General features: G+C 39.8%; 1 protein-coding gene across 11 annotated transcripts in view; it reads right to left on the bottom strand.

The window, feature by feature from the left end:
- tpd52l2b (tpd52 like 2b) overlaps positions 1-23099 on the bottom strand; it is a 50673-nt gene that overhangs the window by 22125 nt on the left and 5449 nt on the right. For 9 of the 11 annotated variants that reach the window (XM_043710442.2, XM_043710434.2, XM_043710440.2 and 6 more), the window contains 2 exons: positions 20842-20990; positions 8528-8587 (listed from right to left, as the gene is read on the bottom strand). In XM_043710442.2, coding sequence (XP_043566377.1) covers positions 8528-8587; positions 20842-20990 — 209 coding nt within the window. The remainder of the gene's footprint in view (positions 1-8527; positions 8588-20841; positions 20991-23099) is intronic. The other 2 variants (XM_043710441.2, XM_043710436.2) reach the window with 1 other exon arrangement.

Consider the following 23099-nt stretch of genomic DNA (forward strand, 5'->3'; position numbering starts at 1 on the left):
GTGCATTCAGCCTATTCATAATCTCTCATGATCTTATGACTGCATAAAAGGATTCCCCCCCCCCACCCCCCTCAGTCTCCGATGCTCTAAAGAAAAAAGTCCTGTCTTATCCAACCTCTCCCTATAAGTCAGACCATTGAGGCCATGCAACATCCTTGTAAATTTGTTCTGCACTCTTTCCAGTTTAGTAACATCCTTCCAATAACAAGGTGACCAAAACCAAACACAATCTTCCAAGCGCGCCTCACCAACGTCCTGTATAACTGCAACATAACTTCCCAATTTCTATACTCAAATGCCCTGACCTATGAAGGTCAGTATGCCAAAAGCCTTTTTCACTGCCCTATCTACCTAAGACTCCATTTTCAGAGAACGATGAACCTCAACTCCAAGAACTCTGTTCCACTACATTCCTTAGTGACAATGTTAATAAATAGGGAAAGAGTCAAGTCCTGAGTTTTGTGAAACAAGAGCATGACTCAGATCAGCTAAGTAGTTCTTAGGATATGGGTACTGGAGGAAAGGGTAATGGTTAACAAGGTGGAAAAGCATTCATTATGTGAAGTCAGTTAAGGTTAAAAACATTGATTGTGTAACAGCAGATGGCTTAATCTTTACTACTGACACTCGCTGATTCTAACAGGTCTAATAATCAATATGTATATTGCCTTATCTGGATGCTCCTCCCTGTAAAATGTTCTAAATAACTCATTAAGAAGCTGCTATTCCAGAGAAGACCAATAACACATGTCCCCATACACATGGTCAATCGTTCTCTCTCCCCAGGGCCCAGAATAAAGATGAAGGAGGTAAAACTATACAGTGTCTGAGTATTTTGCTTCAACTGAAAGGGCAGTGAGTGGGGAAACAGGATGACATTAAAGCCGTACCCTTCAACATGCAACACCTATCTTTATTTGACTTTCCAAAATGTAAAACCTCACACTTAACTATATTAAACCCCACTTGCCATTTCTCAGTCCACTTCCCCAGCTGATCAAAGTCCTGCTGCAATGTCAGTATTCACTTCTAATCATCACAGTATTTAGAACACAAATTTTTGATTTCAGAAAGAATAGAAAATTGAGAACCTCGGCAGGTTAGGCAACATTTGTGGACAGAGAAACATTATTCCAGGTAAATGACCTTTCACCAGAACTGGGAAAGCTAGAAGTGTCAGAGTCATACAGCACAGAAACAAAACCTTCAGTCCAACTCATCTATGCAGACTAGATATCCTACATAAATCTAGTAGAGTGCGCCAGTATTTGGCCCAAATCACTCTAAACTGTTGCTATTCATCTAGCCATTCAGATGCCTTTTCAATGTCGTAAGTGTACTAGCCTCCTGTACTAGTACCGTACTACCACTTATTTTGACAGCTCATTGCATACACACACTCCTTTTAATCTTTCCCTTCTCACCCTAAACCTATGCTGTCTAGTTTTGGACTTCCCCAACCGAGGGAAAAGATTTTGTCTATTTACCCTACCCATGCCTCTCATGATTTTGTACACTTCTATAAAGTCACTCTCTCAGCTCTGACACTGGGAAAATAACCTCAGCCTATCCCTATAGATCAAACCCTCCATCCCTGACAACATCCCTTCTAAACTCTTTCAAGTTTCACAACATCCTCCTGATAGCAGGGAGACCAGAATTGTACATAGTATTCCAAAACTGGCCTAATCCATGTCCTGTACAGCCACATGACCTCCTAACTCCTGTACTCAATGCTCTGACCAATTAAGATACACATATCAAATACCTTGACTATCCTATCTAACTGTGACTATACTTTCAAGGAACGATGAATCTGCACTCCAAGGTCTCTTTGTTCAGCAGCACTCCCCAGGACCTTACCATTAAGTCCTGCTCTTTTCAAAAATGCAGCACCTCACGTTCATCTAAATTAAACTCCATCTGCCACTCCTCAGCCCATTGCCCCATCTGATTATCAGTACCTATTGTAATCGGAGGTAACCTTCTTTGCTGTCCACGACAAACTTACTAACCATACCTCCAATGTTGACATCTAAAATCATATACGTACATTACAAAAAGCAGTGGACCCAGCACTGATCCTTGTGGCACACTGCTAGTCAAAGGCCTTCAGTCTGAAAATCAACCCTCCACCACTACCTCTGACTTGCCTCTTCGAGCCGGTTCTGCATTGAAATAGTTAGTCCTCCCTCTATTACATATGATCTAACCTTGCTAACCAGTTTACCATGAGGAACCTTGTCAAATGCTTACTAAGTCCATTTAGATCATATCCACCTGCTCTGCCCTCAATCCTCTTTGTTGCTTCTCAGAAAACCTCATTCAAGATTGTGAGGTATGATTTCTCATGCAGTCATGTTGGCTATCCCCAATCCATCCTTGCCTATACAAATACCTGTAAATTCTGTCTATCAGGATTTCCTCAAACAACTTCTCCATCACCGATGTCATGCTCACTGGTCTATAATACCCTGGTTTTTACTTACCAGCAGGTTTTACGCAGTGAATTGGGAAGGTTGTAAAAGAACAAGGAGGAACTTTTATGATGAGATGGAAGGCAGGATACATTTAAGAAGAGCTGATTATGCAAAGCCAAAGAGTTCTAGTGGGATAAGTTTGGTGAGTTATTTTTAAATCTTTAATTTGCCCCATTACCACTCCCTTTAACTCTGCACAACCAATTGCTTTGTCATAAAATGTCTCCTGTCTTGCTTCCAAATCAGAGAACTTCCTTATTTTTCTACCATACCCCATTTCATCTAGTTAATATCTAACAATTTATACCACTTAACTGTTCAGTTGTGAGGAAGGTCAACTTGAAACAAGCACTGTTTCTGTATTCCTTGATACTTCCTGACCTGCCGCATATTTTCTACGTTTTGTTTTTATTTCTAATGTCAGTATTTTGTTTAAAGAAGTAGAGAATAACACTGAGAACAGTCAAATAACTGAGCAGATTTGGCTAAAGAAATCTCAAACAACAGCAAAAACTGCAAAGCTATCAAGTCAAAAGTTAGTTAATTTCTGATCAGAACACAATTCCACGGAGGGTTAAGTCTTAAGGGCAAAGTTGATCCTCCAGACAGAAAGAAAACCTCGGTGGGATTGTAAATGAACCTTTTTTTTAAGAATTTTGATAGAGGTAAAGCACATTCCCACCAAAATTAAGCTCCTTTTCACATGTTTTCAACTGAAACTGATAACATATACAACCAAGCGAAATAGAAGGCATCAATAATTTCTCTCCTGGAAAATGGCGAGATTTGTGAAATACATAAATTCTGATGCAAGCTAGAAATGAACGGAGTGCGACTGCCTTTTATACTTGTTAATTTAGCCTCAGTGTCCAGAAAATCTTGAAGTATCTGAAGCTGAGCCAACACATAAGATTTCCCATTTGCAGGAATGATTAATTGCTCTATTAGATTCAATTTTATGAAATTGGGGGGGGAAGCCCAGTGTACAGCAGCAATTCCCAGTTCAACCATAGCCATCAGCCTGAAAAGATGACAAATGATCTCACAAAGCTTCCCAAAAGAATGCAGACAATACACAAATAATTTGAGATTAATTACTATTGATTCCATCATAAATTATTCCAAATTCTGGCAAGATTATTCAGTGGCCCAGATAGGACACATACATAACGTACCTTCTGATGAAGGGAATGCTCAGAGCAAGTGCAATTAGTCTGAGCACACTAATTTTAAGTAGATAGCTTGGAAAGCTACCTGGGTGCTTTGAAACATGACTATTCCAAAAGCACTCAAGATACGAATGGATCTAATCATGGAACCTGATGGGAGTCATGATCACTTCCATTCTCTCTTTCTCTCCCCATTCCCTTCACCAATCATGAGGAATTAAGAATGAGACCCAAACTGAAGAGTCAACGTGATAGTCTTCCAGATCTAGAACCTAAATTAGGGATCAGCAAAGCTAGAAAAGCATCCCTCTGATTAGGGAGTGGACATCAATGTCAACTTTTTAGTCCTATTTATAGATCCATTTGAAACATGCAAAACAATATCTACATACCAGAGGGTAGACACTAATCTACATGTTGAGATGGAACAAAAGTGTCTCTAACAATAAATAAAGACTATTTGTCTAACATTTTAATAAAGAAAATGTTCCAATACACAATCTAAGATAAAGAGAAGGAATGAAAGCAATGGCTGTGGTCTTCAAGAACCTAAAGTGGAGAAAATGTGGATTTATTTGACTATATTAAACAGGCAGACACCCAAAGTATTGAGATAAAACTCCACACAAGATAACAAAACGTACTATTACACCGAGCAGGAATGTATACATTGTACAATAATTTGTGTGGATCACAAATTTGAGTGCCTGAGAAATCAGCAGGAAACATGAGAAAATCAATAATATTTCCAGTTCGCACTCCCTTCATTCAGAGGATTTCCAGGTACCTTTCAATTTTCATCATTCAACAGGTTTTAACAGTTGTTTACATCTTAAACAATGCAAGTTACCTTAAACTGAAATTTCAAATGATACTGCACCAATTGCTCCTCTATTCTATGGTTTAACATTTAGAAGATTACTTTAACTACTTGCATTCAGCATGTGAATTAGTATAGGTTTGATTTGTGCCTCTCAGGTGGTGCAACAGCCAGGTGCTGTTGAAAGAAACAATAAGAAAAATTTTTATATTATGCAGGCATCACTAGTTCCTTACGTGCAATTCTGATTCAATGAACAGCACCACTGAAATTAATCACAAAAGATTCTCCAAGTCTTCCAACAGCAGAGAAGAGAAAGCCATTTTAAAAGCTAAGTCAGAACGCAAGCTGCAGCTAAGTAGCTCTACCTTCAGGTGTTGACATCCTAACATGAACAAGTGTCACGACATCAGCACTTGGATGCACAGGGCAAGCACAACATAGCAAATTGTACTGGCTTAGGCGATTGGGTCTCATCCTAGCCTAAAGAGATTCTTGTCCACCCCATTTACAGTCTGGCTCTCGGCAAACTATGTAACCATTCTCATGTTACAGCAAGCCTCAACTTTGTGATTGCACTCTTCTACTGCTGCAATGACAGCAACTGAAGACAAGTGTTGCAGCACTGGATTGATGACCACATAGGTCGTCCATGGATAATGGATACAGGCTCCCGTAGGTGTATGTAACGACACAAGAGCTTCATATTCAAATAATTTTACCTTAGTATCAAATGTTTTAAATCTTAAAACCAGATATCTTAAATTACCAAGAGCTTGCACAATGCAAATCTAGATCTTAATATTTTGTACTACAGCGTCAATAGGGAACAGAATTTCATTTGCCCAATTGAATTGCATCATCCAGTTATACATTTAACTTAAGGTAAACTGAGCCAACATGAATCACATTTCCCACTTCACCCTGAAATTTCCTTTAATATTAATTGCCAGTTTAACACAATAGATACACACCTTACCAAGCAAGAAGGAAACTTGCATTTCAGAGAAACTTATTTATTACAGAAGTTGCCAATTAGCCATCCTAGTTTGAAAGTAATCAAAAGCATCTTACACATCTCTAAAAACTTCCCAAATGCCTCAAGGGGTCAGTTAAAAATCAAGCAGTTCATTTACATAAGTAAACGATGTAACCATTTTATTCAGTGTGATCCTTAAATCAGAGGCAGATGAAAATCACCAGTTAATCTGCTCAGATGAAGGTGGCTGAAGGAATAATGATGACGAGAACAATTCTTCCATCTCTTTGTGGGCAGTATCAAAAGATGTCAAGCATCTACCAAAAAATGTCAGTGCTAATGGTCTGACTTAACATCTTAATTAAAGGGTGAGCCAGGCCCCTCCTGATGTTTCAACATTTGCTCAATGTGAAAAAGTGCTCAAGTCTTGGCTTGGGGCTTGACCTTCCGAGCTCAAAAAGGGAGAATTGCCATCAAGTAAGCCAAATTGGCAGAAAACACGATGTGCTGGCAAGGTTAATAACCTACAATTACAAGATATTTCAGAAATGGAAATCACTATTTTCAGTATGGATGGTCTGAAGGACATGTGATTACTATTAGCACAGCTAATTTTTTCTCAGTGGGTATGTCAAAGGAGAAATTTGTTAATCTAAAAACAATTTGAACACATGATTATTTGTATGCTTTTATTTTGCCTCAACATGTGTACAAAAGTCAAGTGAAGCCTTACATGGTGATGCTGTCACAAGACAGCAAACGCAGTTTCAGTATGTATTGCTTACAACTTATGTCGACTTACACAGCAATAGTCACTACACGACAAAAGCAATTTTGTTTTAAAATGCAACACTTTGGAATGCTCTGAGAGAAGTTGTAAGATGCTTCTTGAATTATAATTTTTGTGTAGAGTACAGCTTGACCCTCAATTTGCATGACTTCTTTTAGTGATACAGTGAAAAAGTCAATTTTTCGATGCACTAATTATGTGATATTTTGCCCAGAAGTTATCAAGTCACAAACCAGGATTTTAGGAATTAATGATGAATTTTAGCCATATTAAAAAGGTGACAAGCCTCAGAAGTTTAGTTCTCCTCCTTGTCATTTTCTTTTAGTCTTCTTCAGCACAGCATGTCCAGATGCGCAGGAGTGGGATTCTCTTGGCATACTCTGACAAATTGGGATTGATTCAGGGCAGATGGGACCTGTACAAACTGCAAAATCTACACCTTAGTAGAAATGGAACTGATTTCCTCACAATGGGATTTGCAAGTAATGTTTGAGTGGATTTAAATGAGATGGTCAGGTGGATTGGAACCTGCTCGACATCCCAAACTGGAAGGAAGTTGAAAAAAAAACTTGGAAAACTAGAAAACAGCAGAAACAAAGACAAGCAACAGGTAGTTTTCAAAAGCAGAATGACATTCTGAATAAAATTGAAAAAAGGAGACCCAGATTTTCAGAAATCTTTTGAGACAGAGGATGTGGTTAGAAAAAGTAAAGCACGTTGGATAGGAGGTAATGTATGAGCACAGATTAATAACTGGCTAAAAGATTAGCCAGAAAACAGTAGGGATAAATGGGCCACTCTCATTAACAAGCTGAGACTAGTTTAGTTCTGCAAGTATTAGTAGTTGGACCCTAGCTGTTCACAATATATCTTGATAATTTGGACGTGGGCAAAGTAATATTTATAAATTAGTATATGACACAAAGCAAAGTGGGAATGCTTGTCATGAGGAAGATGTAAAACAGCTTCAAGAGGACTTGGACAGGCTTAGCCAATGTGCAAGAACATGACAGATGGAATATAGTGTGCAAAACTAAGCTCGTCCATTTTGGTAGGAATAACATATGCAGAGTATTTAATAGGAGAAAGTGAGGACTGCAGATGCTGGAGATCGGAGTTTAAAAACGTGATGCTGGAAAAGCGCAGCAGGTCAGGCAGCATCAAAGTAGGAGAATCGATGTTTCGGGCATAAGCCCTTCTTCAGGAATGAGGAAGGTGTGCCAAGCAGACTAAGATAAAAGGTAGGGAGGAGGGACTTGGGGGAGGGGCGTTAGGAATGCGATAGGTGGAAGGAGGCTAAGGTAAGGGTGATAGGCTAGAGAGGGGGCGGGGCGGAGAGGTCGGGAAGAAGATTGCAGGTCAAGAAGGCGGTGCTGAGTCCGAGGGCTGGGACTGACAAAAGGTAGGGGGAGGGGAAATGAGGAAGCTGGAGAAATCTGCATTCATCCCCTGTGGCTGGAGGGTTCCTAGGCGGAAGATGAGTCGCTCTTCTTCCAGGCATCGTGTTGCCATGGTCTGGCAATGGAGGAGGCCAAGGACCTGCATGTCCTTGGCGGAGTGGGAGGGGGAGTTAAAGTGTTCATCCCACTCCGCCAAGGACATGCAGGTCCTTGGCCGCCTCCATCGCCAGACCATGGCAACACGACGCCTGGAGGAAAGGCGACTCATCTTCCACCTAGGAACCCTCCAGCCACAGGGGATGAATGCGGATTTCTCCAGCTTCCTCATTTCCCCTCCCCCCACCTTTTCTCAGTCCCAGCACTCGGACTCAGCACCGCCTTCTTAACCTGCAATCTTCTTCCCGATCTCTCCGCCCTGTCCCCTTTCCAGCTTATCACCCTCACCTTAGCCTCCTTCCACCTATCGCATTCCCAACGCCCCTCCTCCCTACCTTTTATCTTAGCCTGCTTGGCACACCCTCTTCATTCCTGAAGAAGGGCTTATGCCCAAAACATCAATTCTCCTTTTCCTTTGATGCTGCCTGACCTGCTGCACTTTTCCAGCATCACATTTTTAAGCAGAGTATTTAATAAATGGTACAGAGTGCAGATATACAAAGAGACTTCAATCTTGTCTTTAAGTTGAAGGCTAACATGCCAGTGCAGCATTCACTGAACGGTGAATACCTGCTGAATGGATAAGATGTGTTTTTTTTAAACAACTTATTTAAATGTTAATTTCAGGCAGTAGTTTGCAGTGATTAGTAAACAAGGTTCTCTGAACACAAACACCAACAATTCTATCCCAGTTCACTTGCACCCATTTCTTAACTATTGAAAGATCACTCACACTTCAGACTGAGTGATTGTCTTATTCAAATCTTCAACTTTTTCAGATGCTCCTTTATAGCTATAAAGATAAAGAGAATTTATTCAGCAGATCATATAATTATTTTGAAAGTGGGAAAAAGGAAAACTTTATAATAAAGCTGTAACGCTGAAGAGTATTATTATTTCAAAGATTTGAGTTTGACAGTCCCAGTTGACAACTTACATCTGAATCTTGGCCTCCAAGTGGGAACTAGTTTAAGCCACCACACTTGCAGTTCTTCCCTTGTGTCACGTAATACTCAAGATTTGGAGAAGTTGATAAAACTCAAGATTTTAACTTTTAAAAATTTACTTACTGGAAACTACTATTTCAAACTTTTAAAAATATCAATGCCACTTTCCAGTGACTTGAAATCACAAAAGATGGCTATACATTTGCATCACTGTACCTTCTACATTCTATTTTAGTCAAATAGAAACAATCTGTCTGCATTGTTTTACCAGAAACAATGATCTTGGATGAGTATAGATAGGGACCATCTACTACCTAATTAGCAAGGAATCCTGACATTAACCTGGATACTTGACAATTGGTTTGTCCCCACACACTTAACATTAGGATAATGGAGCTCTACCAGAAGAATGCATCCAGATGTAATTCGATCATCTAAGCTTGACGAAACAAAATTCACAAGCCACTGCAATACTGAGTCACTGAGCAGTTGAAGTGAGAGGGTCACGTCAGAATCTAGCTAACCCTCTGTGTTTAAGCACCTGTTTTCTCTGCATACCAGTGAACAAGAAAGTGAGATGCTGAAGTTGACTATGAGCAAGATTCCCCTTTATCCATCTAGTTTACAAGATTTTGAATCCAGTCTGCTGTTTTGACTATGCATGTCACAGAGATTTTGAAGAACTCAACTCAGCAGTTGCAATTTCCAGAATGATAAATCAGAATACAAATTTAAAGTGCATCATCACCAAACCCTGAAGAACCAGAGTTTAGCCTAAAGCTAGACAAATCACTAGCCTTAAAGATCCTATACCAGTCCAAATTTTACTGGACTTAAAATACTTAATCTACCCTCACACTGTACTGCATTTGCACATGTGTGAAGTATATAAAAGTTAATGTCATTTATTTTATGGCTATTTTATTGTATACAATAAATATTATCTTTTAAGAAGCACAAGCAAATTGCCTGTATCTTTGGTGGTTACATCACAAAAACATTTAGACACTCACTAAATTGATGGGCCTATAATCTTCATTTGATGGAAATGTGTTGCTGGAAAAGCGCAGCAGGTCAGGCAGCATCGAGGGAACAGGAGAATCGACGTTTCGGGCATTAGCCCTTCTTCAGGAATGAATGAAGAAGGGCTAATGCCCGAAACGTCGATTCTCCTGTTCCCTAGATGCTGCCTGACCTGCTGCGCTTTTCCAGCAACACATTTCCATCTCTGATCTCCAGCATCTGCAGACCTCACTTTCTCCTATAATCTTCATTTTACAACCTGAGTGTTGTGATCAAAGGAGGAGTTGGTAAAGCAAGAAATTTTGCTACCTTTGTTTACCTGGTCATAATACAGGACTTGAGTGCGGTGCTGAAAAAGCACAGCTGGTCAGGCAGCATCCAAGGAGCAGGAGGATCGATGTTTCGGGCAGAAACCGATCCTCAGGCTTTTGCCCAAAACGTCGATTTTCCTGCTCCTCGGATGCTGCCTAACTTGCTGTGCTTTTCCAGCACCACACTCGACTCTGATCTCCAGCATCCGCAGTCCTCAATTTCTAATACAGGATTTAAGATACTGTGCGCCCATTAAAAATAGTTTTCTGATATAAAACACATTTTGGCCTAAGTCAAAAATATCCATTAAACTCAATATTTTTGCTCAAGTCCCATGTTCAAAGGAATAGGGAGCTTAGTGATCCATGTTTAAATGAGTTTACCAGGTATTTTTGAACAGTTGTGCTGAATAGTTTAGAATAAAAGACGAGGAACTGACTTTTCAAACTTTCTTTCAGCCTCTGTACAATGCTTGACATGCTGGAATATATCACATATCTGTAGCATCCATTACAAACAGCATATGGTGGCTCAGTGGTTAGCATTGCTGCCTCACAGCACCAGGGATCCACGTTCAATTCCAGCTTTGGAGTGTGGTGCTTGCACATTCTCCCATGTCTGCATGAGTTTTCTACAGGTGCTCCGGCTTCCTCCCACAGTCCAAAGATGTGCAGTTAAGTGAATTGGCCATGCTAAATTGTCCATAGTGTTAGGTGCATTAGTCAGAGGGAAATGGGTCTGGGTGGGTTACTCTTTGAAGGGTCAGTGTGGACTTGCTGGGCAAAGGCCCTGTTTCCACACTATATGGAAACTAACCTAACATCACTGTACCTTGTGAAACCTCCAGTCAAGCCATGTGCCACTTCAAATTCCTCAAAGAGAGCATGGCTTTCTCAGTCAATAATTCGAGAGCTAGGAGCATCCCACCCTTACTATTCACAGTGAAGTCTTTTCAATGTACTGCTGAGAGTTACTACCCTTTCAATAGGTGAAAGTAGAGAAGAGAAGGGAGATTAGACAAGTTAAAAATAAAATACATTCAACAAAAGCAGAGCACTTCAAAAACAGATTTGGTTTCTCTCAATATTTCACTGAAAAAAAAAAAACACGACATCCCAATCTACAGATTACATTATTTAAACAATTATAGCTAAGGTGGCCAAAAGGTCTGGCGGCGAAACAAATCCCACTCAAGTAAACCTTTCCAACCTCAGACTCAACTGCTCTGTTATAATTAACACTGGGGCTCAGTGACTTGATGTAATTTTATATTTCAATACACACAAATACCATTTTAAGCACAATAATGGAAGATTGAACAGAAAAGCCCCTCTCTTTACATGCAAGCCTTTTAAACTTTTAGGTCTCTTAACATTTCATTCCTCTCAATTCAATTTATACATCCTTCCTTAATATTATTTTCAAACCTTCACACACATCCAATCTGAGTTTTAACAATGAACTGAAGTCATTCAGTAAATGTCATTGACCATCATGCTGCTTAGCAGTTTTAGCAATTTAATAAACAACTACACAAATATTTTGCCTTTCATTTTGATACTATTTACTCAAACTCAATAACAGGGTACCAATTGTGTTTCATGCTGCTTAGTTTTCCTTTTAAACTGTCACGCTGTATCTACTCAATATTCTCTCTCCACCATCCCCTCCAAACCACACCCCCCCGCCAGTCCCATAACCTAACAACACTACCTAAACATATTTTCTAGTCACCTATCCTTGTGGTGTTTGCAATAGCTTGCCACGCAAAAATCTTCTGCTTTTCTTTCACCTAAAAAGATGAAAGGAGTAACAAAAGCAAATTATTTCCTTTTTTCTATTAATTTTCTTCCATACAATTCAGTCATATTTTTTCACAGAACAGGCTTTACCACAGGTTACCCCTTGAACAGTCTGAATGTATTTCAAAATTTCAATACAATGACCAGCAGACTGTCTGTTTCAGGAGATTCATCTAAAGTAATTGCGTAGTCAAGAACGGAAATAAGAGCACTCTGAAACAGTCTCAGTATTTTTGTTAGTTTATTCCCTTACTGGATGGTGGGCATTGCTGGCTAGGTCAGCATTCGTTGCTCACCCCAAAATGCCATCTGAAACCACTGCAGGCCAGGTGGTGGAGGAAGGGAATCACAGGATTTTGAGTCAACAAGTGAAGGAATAGTGACCTAGTTCCAAGTACTATCTAATAGAGAACAAATAAATGGTGGTGGTGGTGGTTCCATCTCTCTGCTGCCCTTGCCCTTGTCGGTGGCAGAGTATGCAGGTTTGGAAGCTGTTGTTTAAGAAATCTCAATGAGGTATTGCAGTGAATCTTATAGTTCGGACACAATGCAGGAGGGAGTAAATGTGAAAAGCTCTAAGAGGTGCCAATCCAAGTGGGCTGTCCAATCCAAGATGATATCAAGCTTCTGGAATACCGTAGGAAGTGATTCATCCAATCAAGTGGGAAATATTCCACTACACTCCTGATGCATCCTGTAAATAGCAGTCAGGTATCGGAAGACAGCAGTCGAGTTACCCATCTATTTACCCCATACATATCAGATCAAAGTAGCCTTAGCAAAAACATGCACATTTCACACCATGCTGCTGTTAAGTAGCAACTTTCCAGCAGAAAAGGCAAATAGTGAAGGCTAGGGTAATTCCCGTCAACTCTTGGCTAGAGAGCCACATCTAGATCAATACTGACAGAGGCTTCTAGCAATCTGGTCATCCATAAACCTTTTAAAAAATTAATGACTCATTCATTTTTACTCATTAAACTCAAGTTACAGCAAAGTCAACTTTCCTTGTTCTTGCTTTTCCGAAAAGACAGAATTGAAGAGGTCAGTTCAAACACTAGATCTCCTCATATAACGAAATTTATTATGTCCAGTTATCAACAAGCTCTAAATAACTGAAATACAGCACTTTGAACAATGAAACAGCATTAAAACAAGCTAATCATGATCAACGTAAACGTTAGAATTTGTTGTTTATAGGAGCTGTATCTTTTCTCCGCCACTTTTACCATGCAGTTCAGAGATCCTGTTGCCTTGAAAAGGCATTAAGTAAATGATCAAAATCCTGATGAAAATGTACACTCTCAAACAATTCTATATATGTAACTAATCAAACATTATCAAGTTCAGTGTTTCTAGCTAGATCCTGATATAACATTTCAATATTGACAGGATCTTGAGGGATACTGTGCTCCAAATGTTGCAGCACACTGACCATATTTCAAGTCTGCATTACCACTTGGGGTCACTGCACAGCTGCCTCAGACAGACTGCCCAAATATTTCAACCCTTAAATTAAATTTTTAAGTATTGTAGTATGTCAAATTTCCAACATAAAGATCAAATATTAGCATCATAAAGGAGCACAGGTATTGGCATTGAACCAATTAAATCACGTTGTATACTATACACTAAAAATTGGGTCCAGCTCAAATTGTCATATGGCTTTCTTAAAAACTTGAATGATAATCTATAGTTCAGTAAAATTTTAACTCCCAACCAAAACAGTTGAGACATTATGAACTCTCATGACAAATGCCAGGTGAATCTCACTCTCTATCACAACAGCAGCAATTGTTAATAGTTTGAAGTTGATACATCATGTTCGTCTTATTTCTTAACTAACCAAATATAAAAACATAATTAGCGCTACCCTTTGAATCCATTATTTTGAGGGAAAAAGACTATTGATTTGTTAGACCTGAGTTCAATGTTCAGTACGTGAACAGAAGAAAGGGCAGGAAGAGAGAGTCAGAATCCCGAAGTCAAATCTGAAATGTTGGCCTAAGCATAATCAGCTAACTGGTCCACTTCCATGCTGTAATGTGGATTTGCTCGTTGAGCTGGAAGGTTCATTTTCAGACGTTTCATCACCATACTAGGTAACATCAGTGAGCTTGTAGATGAGGCACTGGTGGCATGGTCCATTTTCTGTTTATAATGTTTAGGTTTCCTTGGGTTGATGTCATCATTTCCTGTGATGCCATTTCCTGTTCTTTTTCTCAGGGCGGTGGTAAATAGGATGCAAGGTCAATATGTTTGTCAATACAGTTCGAGTTGGACTGCCATGCTTCTCTGAATTCTTGAGCGTGTCTGTTTGGCTTGTCCAAGGATGGATGTGTCGTCCCAGTCGAAGTACTGTTCTTCCTCAGTGTGTCAATGCTTCATTCAGAGACTCTGATATTATCTAGGATGGTGACGAAACGTTTGAAAGTGAACCCTCCAGCTCACCAAGCAAACCTACATCCAGAACCTCAACCTGAGCAACAAATCTTCTCAAAACTCACTTTCAAATGTCTTAAGATTGAAAAGAAACTGTCAACAGATCCTACTATTTCTGATTCCTCCAGCATAGATACATAGTTCATCAGTTCAGTGCTTGTCTGGATACTAGTACTGGACAGTGAGTCAATCAAATCTTCAGGACACACTGAATGAAACTTAGTTGCGAGCATTTCATTGAATCACCAAGTTACCGCACAGTTAAGAGTAGAAAAGCCTCACGAATAATTTCAAGGTTATGCTAATAGAATACACTTTGTGCTCAGAACATAAAAATGTACTCTTTAAAAAAAAGACAACAGCAAACTCAATGCAATCAAAAATAGCTACAAATGAAACTGAAATAATTTGCATTTGAAACAAATAAAAGCAAATGATTAAGCCATAAAAGTTTATGAAAGGATTTATTCAGACCGAGTAGGGGAAGACTGCAACTGCCTACCCAAAAGATTTTGTTTAGGCTCTTTACAGAACACAGACAACAAAGCAGAAAATGTCTGAGCAGATTTGGTGTTTCTAAGAATCCGACATTACATTGGAAATTCGTTGAATCTACTGGGAATGTAGCACATTTTCAAGTACATTTCCAGAGCAGGTGTTACTCTGATCATTTGCAAATCAAGTGAGCTAAATTAGAACAGCCACAGAAACTACTCCTTGTGAGCTAGTGTTTGCTCCATGAAAAGGACATGGAAAACCTTCACAAATCAAGATGAAAAAAGAAAAGCAAAAACAAACATTCAAGTATTATTCAAGTTTCAAGTAGCTACAGCAAAATGGTGGTTTCACAATGCTAACTAACCAAGCACCGTTCATACTAATGCCCCCAACACAAAACAAGTGGCCCCAGCTTGTTAGCAGGAGAAAGTGAGGTCTGCAGATGCTGGAGATCAGAGCTGAAAATGTGTTGCTGGAAAAGCGCAGCAGGTCAGGCAGCATCCAGGGAACAGGAGAATCGACGTTTCGGGCATAAGCCCTTGAAGAAGGGCTTATGCCCGAAACGTCGATTCTCCTGTTCCCTGGATGCTGCCTGACCTGCTGCGCTTTTCCAGCAACACATTTTCAGCCCAGCTTGTTAGCACCCTAAAGATGGGGCAGAGGCATCTAATCTTTACTTTAAGAGTTTTATTCATAATTCTAAATCTTCAAGACACTGTGATCCTTTCCCCATGTGATTATTTAAACTGCAGATATTTTTGGACCAGTCTGTTTAGACATGCTATATATACCTCAGAGGCACATGGGACATAAACTCCAATTCTCTGGCTCAGAGTTAGGGACACAGCCACTGCACTACAACAGTCTAGAACTTAACCTTACAGGTGTCTTTTTTTCTAAAAATCAAACCGACTCAGAAGTGTCATGACATACCGCTGGAGTAGGTGGGACTTGAACAAAAGCCTCTTGGCACAAAGATAGGGATATCATAATGGTGCCATACTTTTCTTCATATACTCAATTATTTAGGTCTGATTGATGCACATAATTTAAACTACCAAGCTACGATACTACACAATCTAACAATATAGGTTTGTTGTAAACAACCAAGGAAAGGAAGGTGACGCAATGTACTTCATGAAAAGCACAAATCATTAATAGATCCTTTGTCAACTGGAAATTAATTGTTTTCAAATTGCCCACATAACTATACAAAGGATGAGTTTTGATGAAATAATCCAAAGGTGTATTCATAAAAGCTCATCTTCTTTCTTATTCAGCAAATTAAACAGTTCAAAGAGAAAATGAGACAAGTTAATAAGAATTTCACAATATACAGCACAGAATGCACTCAACAGGTTACTTGTACATGCTATTCTTCCTAGTTAGTTATCAAAGTGAAAAACAATTTGAAGAACAGTTAATCTACTTATAGATAGCAGTATTTCTGAAACATGACTGATATGTTCCTGCATTTATTAAATAACATGACAAAACAATTTTGGCCATAGGGTCCAACATTTGTGTCTTTAGGTATGTACATCAATCATGCTGCTGGACTTACTATACCAAAACTGGAGAAAAATAATTTAGCAGCTTAAAACTCAAAATCGTACAAACTCTTGGGAAGGGGTATTGTTAAATAATTTGAACTGAATTATTTAATGCCAGTAGCAAACAAAAACACCTTTGTTACGTGGAAACAAACATAATGGACAGACAAAAATAAAGAAAGGGAAGCGGAATTTCATTCATCATTCACATTCATTCCTTCACATTACAAGAAACGTATGCACATTACACATTAGCCATTTATATGTGACAAACAGAAAGACAGCTAACGATCCGCATCCATGAACACCAATTAGCCACGAAACGACACGACACGACCAGCTATCCTTAGTAGCCACACACGCAGATGACAAGCAACATGAATTCGACTGGGACAACACTACTATTATAGGACAAGCCAAACAGAGAACAGCCAGGGAATTCCTAGAGGCATGGCACTCATTCACAGATTCAATCAATAAGCACATCGACCTGGACCCAATATACCGACCACTGCAACGGACAGCTGGAACTGACAATCGGAAGCGGCAGATTCAAACCACTATAAATGCCGGAGGAAACGTCACAGAAGTGCTTCACAGGAGACTCCCAAGCACTGAGGATGTCACCTAGACAGGGGACGAAACGTCTGCAACACAAATTCCCAGCTCGGCGAACAGAACCACAACAACGAGCACCCGAGCTACATATCTTCTCACAATCTTCCTGTATTCCATGAGATCTAACCTTGCTAACCAATCTCCATGGGGAACCTTGTTGAATGCCTTACTGAAGTCCATATAGATCACATCTACCGCTCTGCCCTCATTAATCCTCTTTGTTACTTGAACAAAAACCTCAAATCAAGTTTGAGACACATGATCTCCAAAGCACTAAGCCATGCAGCCTATCCTAAATCAGTCCTTGCCTTTCCAAATAGCATGTACATCCTGTCACTCAGGATTCCCTCCAATAACTTGCCACCCCTGACATCAGGCTCACCACTCAGTTTCCTGGCTTTTCCTTACTACCTTTCGTAAATACTGGTACCATGTTAGCCAACCTCCAGTCTTCCAGCACCTCACCTGTGATGATCAATGATACAAATATTTCAACAAGGGGCCCAGCAATCACTTCCCACAGGGTTGTAGGGTGCACCTGTATTAGTCCTGGGGATTTACCCACTTAAGCATTTCAACACATGCAGCACCACCTCATCTGTAATATAGACATTTTTCAAGATGTCACCATCTATTCCCCTACATTCTATATCTTCCATGACCTTTTCCACAGTAAACACTGATGCAAAATACTCATTTAGTATCTCCCCCATATTCTGCAACTCCACACATAGGCTGCCTAGCTGATCTTTGAAGGGCCCTATTCTCTCCCAAGGTACCTTTTTGCCCTTAAGGTATCAAAACCCTATGGATTCTCCTTAACCCTATTTTCCAAAGCTATCTCATGCCCCCTTTTTGCCCTCCTCATTTCCCTCTTACTCCTACTGCCTTTATACTCTATCTCTCTGGCTTATACCTGACATAGGCTTCTTTCTTCTTTTAACCAAAACAATTTTGTCATCCAGCATTCCCTACACTAAGCAATCTTTCCTTTCATTCAAACAGGAATATACTGTCTCTGGAGACTCAGCGTTTCAAAGTTCTTGCCTAATACGGTCAAAATTGGCCTTCGTCCAATTTAGAACTTCAACTTTTCGATCTGGTCTATCCCTTCCCATCACTATTTTAAATCTAATGGAATTATGGTCACTGGCCCCAAAGTGCTCCCCCACTGACATCTCAGTCACCTGTCTTGCCTTATTTTTCAAGAGTCAAGTTTTGCACCTTCTCTAGTAGGTACATGCACATACTGAATCAGAAAGGTTTCTTGCACACACTTACCAAATTCCTCCCCTCTAAGCCCTTAAGACTATGGCAGTCCCAGTCTATGTTTGGAAATTTAAAATCCCGTACCTAACCACCGTAGTATTCTTACAGTTAATATAAATCTTTTTACAAAGTTGTTTCTCAATTCCCTGCTGACTATTAGGGGGTCTATAATACAATCCCAATAAAGGGGATCATCCCTTTCTTATTTCTCGATTCCACCCAAATAACCTCACTGGAGGTATTCCCAGGAACATGGGCAGCTCAGTGATTAGCACTGCTGCCTCACAGCTCCAAAGACCAAGGGTCGATTCTACCCATGGGTGACCATGTGTGGAGCTTGTGCATTCTCCCCGTATTGGTGTGGGTTTCCTCTGGATGCTCCAGCTTCTGCCCACAATCCAAAGAAGATGTGCACGTTAGGTCAACTGGCCATGCAACATTACTCTGATCATTCAAGAATGTGCATGTTAGGTGCATTAGTCAGGTAAATATAGGATAATAGAGATAGGGGAATGGTTTTGGGTGGGTTACTTGTCAGAGGATCGGTATGGACTTGTTGGGCCGAAGGGCCTGTTTCCACACACTCTGGATTCTACACAAAAAGAATATCCTCCCCAAGTACAAGTGTAATGCTATCCCTTATCAAACACCACTCCCTCTTTCTACTTTTTCTATAGCATTTGTCTCCTGGAACATTAAGGTGACAATTCTGTCCACCACTGAGCCATGTTTCTGTAATTGCTAGGATATCCCAGTCTCTAACCATGACCTGAGTTCATCTGCCTTCCGTTAGGCCTCTTGCATTGAAGTAAATGCAGTTTGATTTATCAGTCGTACCTTGTTCTCTGCTTTGTCCCTGCCTATCCGACTCAATCGTTTTCCCAACTGTACTAGTCTCAGGATGATCTCTTTCCTTACTATCTCCCTGGGTACCCTACCCCCCACCTTCCCCCATCGGTCTGTGCCTCTGACTGGGAGAGTCCTCTATCACAATCGATCGCTTGGAACCTAATGTACTCCTCGTTACATTAGGGCCAGTTTCAATACCAGAAACTTGGTTGCTTGTGCTACATTACCTTGAGTATCCATCACCCCCTACACTTTCCAAACCAACATACTTGTTTGAAACGGGAATAGCCGCAGAATACTCCTGCACTACCTGCCTACCTCTCCTGGAGCTAACCCATCTATTTGACTTTATCTGTTGCTTTTCTCCCTTCCTTTAACTGCCATCCATCACAACCCTTGGCTCTTGTAAATTCCTCATTGCCTCTAACTATTGCTCCAACCAATCCATTCCATATGATAGGATTCACAACCAAAGACATTTCCTGCAGACATAATCCTCAGTAACACCTAAACTCTCAAATTCCTGGTGCAGCAATTACTGTTTTGTACGCTTATGCATTATTTTGGAACTTTGGAGAAAAAAGTCAAAACAATGGCACTTTTAGAAGGGATGACAGACAAAAGACAGCACATGGTCAGTGAAACAGAGAAAAAAACCTACACTGCAAACTGGCAGCAGTGAATCTGCTCGGTTACTGCATTTGCTAAATTCATGTATCGCTGGACATCGGAGTGAGTCTAGCGAAATTCGCAACTGATCTTGGAGGATTGTGTGGGAGAGCTCACAGCAAAGGAACAGATATGTGCATAGTTTTGAACTGTAGCCTTGTTGTAAATCTACAGTAGTGAGTAGAGCGTGTTCTTTCTTGATTATGTTTTAATGAGATTTGCCTCGATTAAATTTTCAAAATATAAACCGTAAGTGTTAAGTTAGTTTGGAGTAGTGTGCTTTTTTAGAGCAATAAGACAGTGCTATTTTCTGGATCTGTAGATTGTGAAGGAGCAAAAATGGCCTTTTGTAGAGTGATATGCTCTTCTTCTCGGATGAAGAAGTTCAAGGAGACCATGTTACTGAGGATTATACTTTACAATAATTGTTAGGAGAAACAGGAAAGAAAATAAATGACATCCAAAACTATACACAGCCTATTCACTGTCTGAAAGAAATTGCGAATAATTGTCTTCATGAGCAGATTCTAAAGTGAAACTGCACAACACGTTAACCTTGTTCATTACCCTTAAAGATGGAATCCACAATTGACTTCAAGAATTTTAATCTTGCGAATAAAGGATAGAAACTTAAATTTCCAAAAATAGCATCACTCCAGCAACCTCATTTTGGAAAGCTGAAATAGATAGTCAAGGTCATAAAAATCAGCACTGATGAAGTGGATGCTCCACTGGAAGTTAGGGGTTTAAGCATATTGAGGAAGCAGAATAAAAAGTTCTTCACTGTACAGACAAGATGAAATAGCTTGATGTACAACTGTAATTAAATATGTTTCAATGTTCCAATTGTTAGAAATACTATAGTTTACTTATCCTTTGTACGCCATGAAATTCACATATGTAAGTCTCAAAAGGGGAAGAAAGAGCAGGGCACCAATCAGTTACCAGCAAGCAATCTCCACATATCTTCTACATTGACTATGCTCAGAGTAAGATATCATGATACTATTCATAAATAATGGTAAACAAATGAGAAAATTGCAGTTCTATCTTCCAAGTACTCACGCATTTGATGCTTGTACATCTTGCCAACTCTTGCTTAAGTTTTGCTTGAGCTCAGTGAATGGTGTCAATCCCAACTTTCTTTTGATATCAGAAGCATGTTTTTCTTTGGCAACTAGCACCTGTCGAAGTGTTGCTATTTCATCCTCAACCTAAAGAGAAAAAGCCCACGAGATTCAACTCTCAAATCACCAGCTGCTTTTTCAGTGCACACATTTTTGTAAGCAGGCTTTCCTACTAAAAAGATAGCGAAGTCCATTTTTTTTTGTATAAACTTGAAACATACGGCTTAAACGTACTCTCCACAAACCTGACAAAGTGCTTATTACCAATCCTTATATTAGGCTGTACACAGATTCCGACCACAGATAAGGAAGCAACATTTTCAACAAATCCTTGTAATGAAGAGTATGTGCAGAGGTGGTTTTGGAAATTGCTCAAAGTAGTCCCAAAGCTACAAAATGAACAGTGTATGTTGAATATTTGTGAATTTCTGGTAAACAGAACGTTCACTACAAAAATTAACTTTGAAGCATACAAATATCAGCTGTACAGATCATTCTACAGAGATATTCAGTCAGCACAGGCCTTTCCCTAAATGGATTGGTTCAGAGGGAAGACTTTGACAGATACAATCAACATCCAGTGATAAAAATAAAACAGTATCTTCAATGCAATACTAACTTACAACATTCTTCAAAATCAATTTCTTACAACAAACCCCCACACAAAAACACACATGCTCTCTCATATCTACATCAAATTCCATTTAACTCCCCCTCTTAAAAACAGCAACGGACCAATTTTAAAGCCACCCATTGAGATGGATACATTAGTTGGAGGGGGAAAAAAAAGTTACTTCCACGTAATAAAACTGAAAGTCTCTCAGATCTCCAAGAGCAGTAAGGCTCCCCACAGTGAGCTAATTAATGACTCAGGGAGCCAAAACGGAAAGGGAAAAAAAAGTACTGCTGCAGGTCCATCCTGTTACAAGCCAAGGGAACAGTTGCTGTGTCTATGTTCCTTCCTGTCTCCACCCTAAGAAAGTGCTTCATACTGGAATAAAGTTGAGAAAGTACTAGCAACCAGGCATTTTCTCATTCAGCTAATCATTTATCACGTATGAAGCAGACTGAGTTTTAAATGATGGAGGATCAATTCCAATTGACCGGGTCTTCAGGTCTCACCTGATGTGTGCACACAAACAGTTCAGTAGGAATTCAGTATGGAGCAATCAGGCACAAAATCTGAACTGAACCTGCTGTTCCCCTGGTCTCAAGCCTGCCACAGCTTAAGAGGCGCACTATCAGCATAATGATAGAAAACAGAAATTTACTCTATGTAATATCACCACATAGGTTGCTGTAATTACCACTACATCTATTGCAGAAAAAATAGAAACTTTTCAAATTAAGAGCGCTTCAAAAGGTTAAAAATAAAGCATCACTGTGGGAACAAATGGAAGGTTCGGGCAGAGGGGGGGGGATTTAGATTTGACTTAAGGAGTCCTTCATCATAGTTAGCAGTTTCAGCACCAGAAATCGCCTTCCACTTCACAGGAGGAATAAAGTCTGGATTCACTAAAGAATAAGTTGATTGCTGCAATGGTAAGAAAACACAGTTATGCAGTCATTCAGCAGAGAAACAGACCCTTCGGTCCAACTGGTCCACACCGACAATGTTGCCAAAATAAACTAGTTCCACCTGCCTGCATTTGGTCCATAGCCCTCCAAACCTTGCATATTCATGTACTTATTCAAGTTGTCTTTGAAATGTTGTAACTGTACCTGATTTCACCACTTCCTCTGGCAGTTCATTCCTTACACTAACCACTCAGTGTAAAAACATGTTGCCCTTCACATCCTCTCACCTTAAAAATATGACCACAAGTTTTCAACTGCCCAGCCATAGGGAAAAGACCTTGGCTATTCACCTTATCCATGTCCCTCTCAACCTCCTACACTCCATTGAAATAAAGTCCCACCCTCTCCAGCATATTTTTGTAATCCAAACCCTCCATTCTGATAATGTAATGTCAAAAGATTAAATTGGAAACTCTCGCTGGACATGAATGTAATATTAAAAAGGTTTAAACTGCACTGACTGAACCTTCTGGAAGTGGGTGGGGACAACATTCATGCAGAAATACATTGACTCCCACTTCACTTGAACAGTCATTTGTTACTACTCTCCTACTATTATCAAATTAAACTATCAATCATTCAGTCCCTTTCATGCAGAAATCCTTTCATAGCCATCCG

Source organism: Chiloscyllium plagiosum, unplaced genomic scaffold (genome assembly GCF_037043375.1).
Source record: "Chiloscyllium plagiosum isolate Xiang-an unplaced genomic scaffold, Cpla_swu_hap1 HiC_scaffold_15, whole genome shotgun sequence".
Classification (NCBI taxonomy): Eukaryota; Metazoa; Chordata; class Chondrichthyes; order Orectolobiformes; family Hemiscylliidae; genus Chiloscyllium; species Chiloscyllium plagiosum.